The sequence below is a fragment of the Austrofundulus limnaeus genome, unplaced genomic scaffold (genome assembly GCF_001266775.1).
Source record: "Austrofundulus limnaeus strain Quisiro unplaced genomic scaffold, Austrofundulus_limnaeus-1.0 Scaffold803, whole genome shotgun sequence".
NCBI lineage: Eukaryota > Metazoa > Chordata > Actinopteri > Cyprinodontiformes > Rivulidae > Austrofundulus > Austrofundulus limnaeus.
In genome coordinates, this window is record NW_013953205.1 from 174,612 (window position 1) to 175,038 (window position 427).

General features: G+C 45.9%; 1 protein-coding gene across 1 annotated transcript in view; it reads left to right on the forward strand.

The window, feature by feature from the left end:
• Positions 1-427, forward strand: part of dvl3b (dishevelled segment polarity protein 3b) — a gene marked incomplete at its 3' end in the record, with an annotated part of 9,093 nt that overhangs the window by 5,648 nt on the left and 3,018 nt on the right. Inside the window, 1 exon segment of the mRNA XM_014028763.1 lies at positions 130-199. Within this exon segment, the coding sequence (XP_013884217.1) occupies positions 130-199 (70 nt within the window).

A 427-nucleotide genomic window follows, 5' to 3' on the forward strand; every position in this document is an offset into this window, starting at 1 on the left:
ACACACACACACACACACACACACACACACACACACACACACACACACACATGCATTTCTGTCTGAACTGCCTGTGACTGATGTGTCCTTCATCTTCCTGCCCTGTCTCTGTCCATCTGTCTGTCTCAGTCGGTGTCTTTCAGCAGTGTCACTGACTCCACCATGTCCCTCAACATCGTCACCGTGACTCTCAACATGGGTGAGTACAGACCAGGTCCAACAGAGTCCAGGTCAGGTCTAACACAGTCCAAAACAAAACATCTTCTCCGCTATAGTAACACTTCCTGTCAGAGAGGTATAACTTCCTGTTTATGTTTGTCAGAGAGGAATAGCTTCCTGTTTGTGTTTGTCAGAGGTATAACTTCCTGTTTGTGTTTGTCAGAGGTATAACTTCCTGTTTGTGTTTGTCAGAGGTATAACTTCCTGT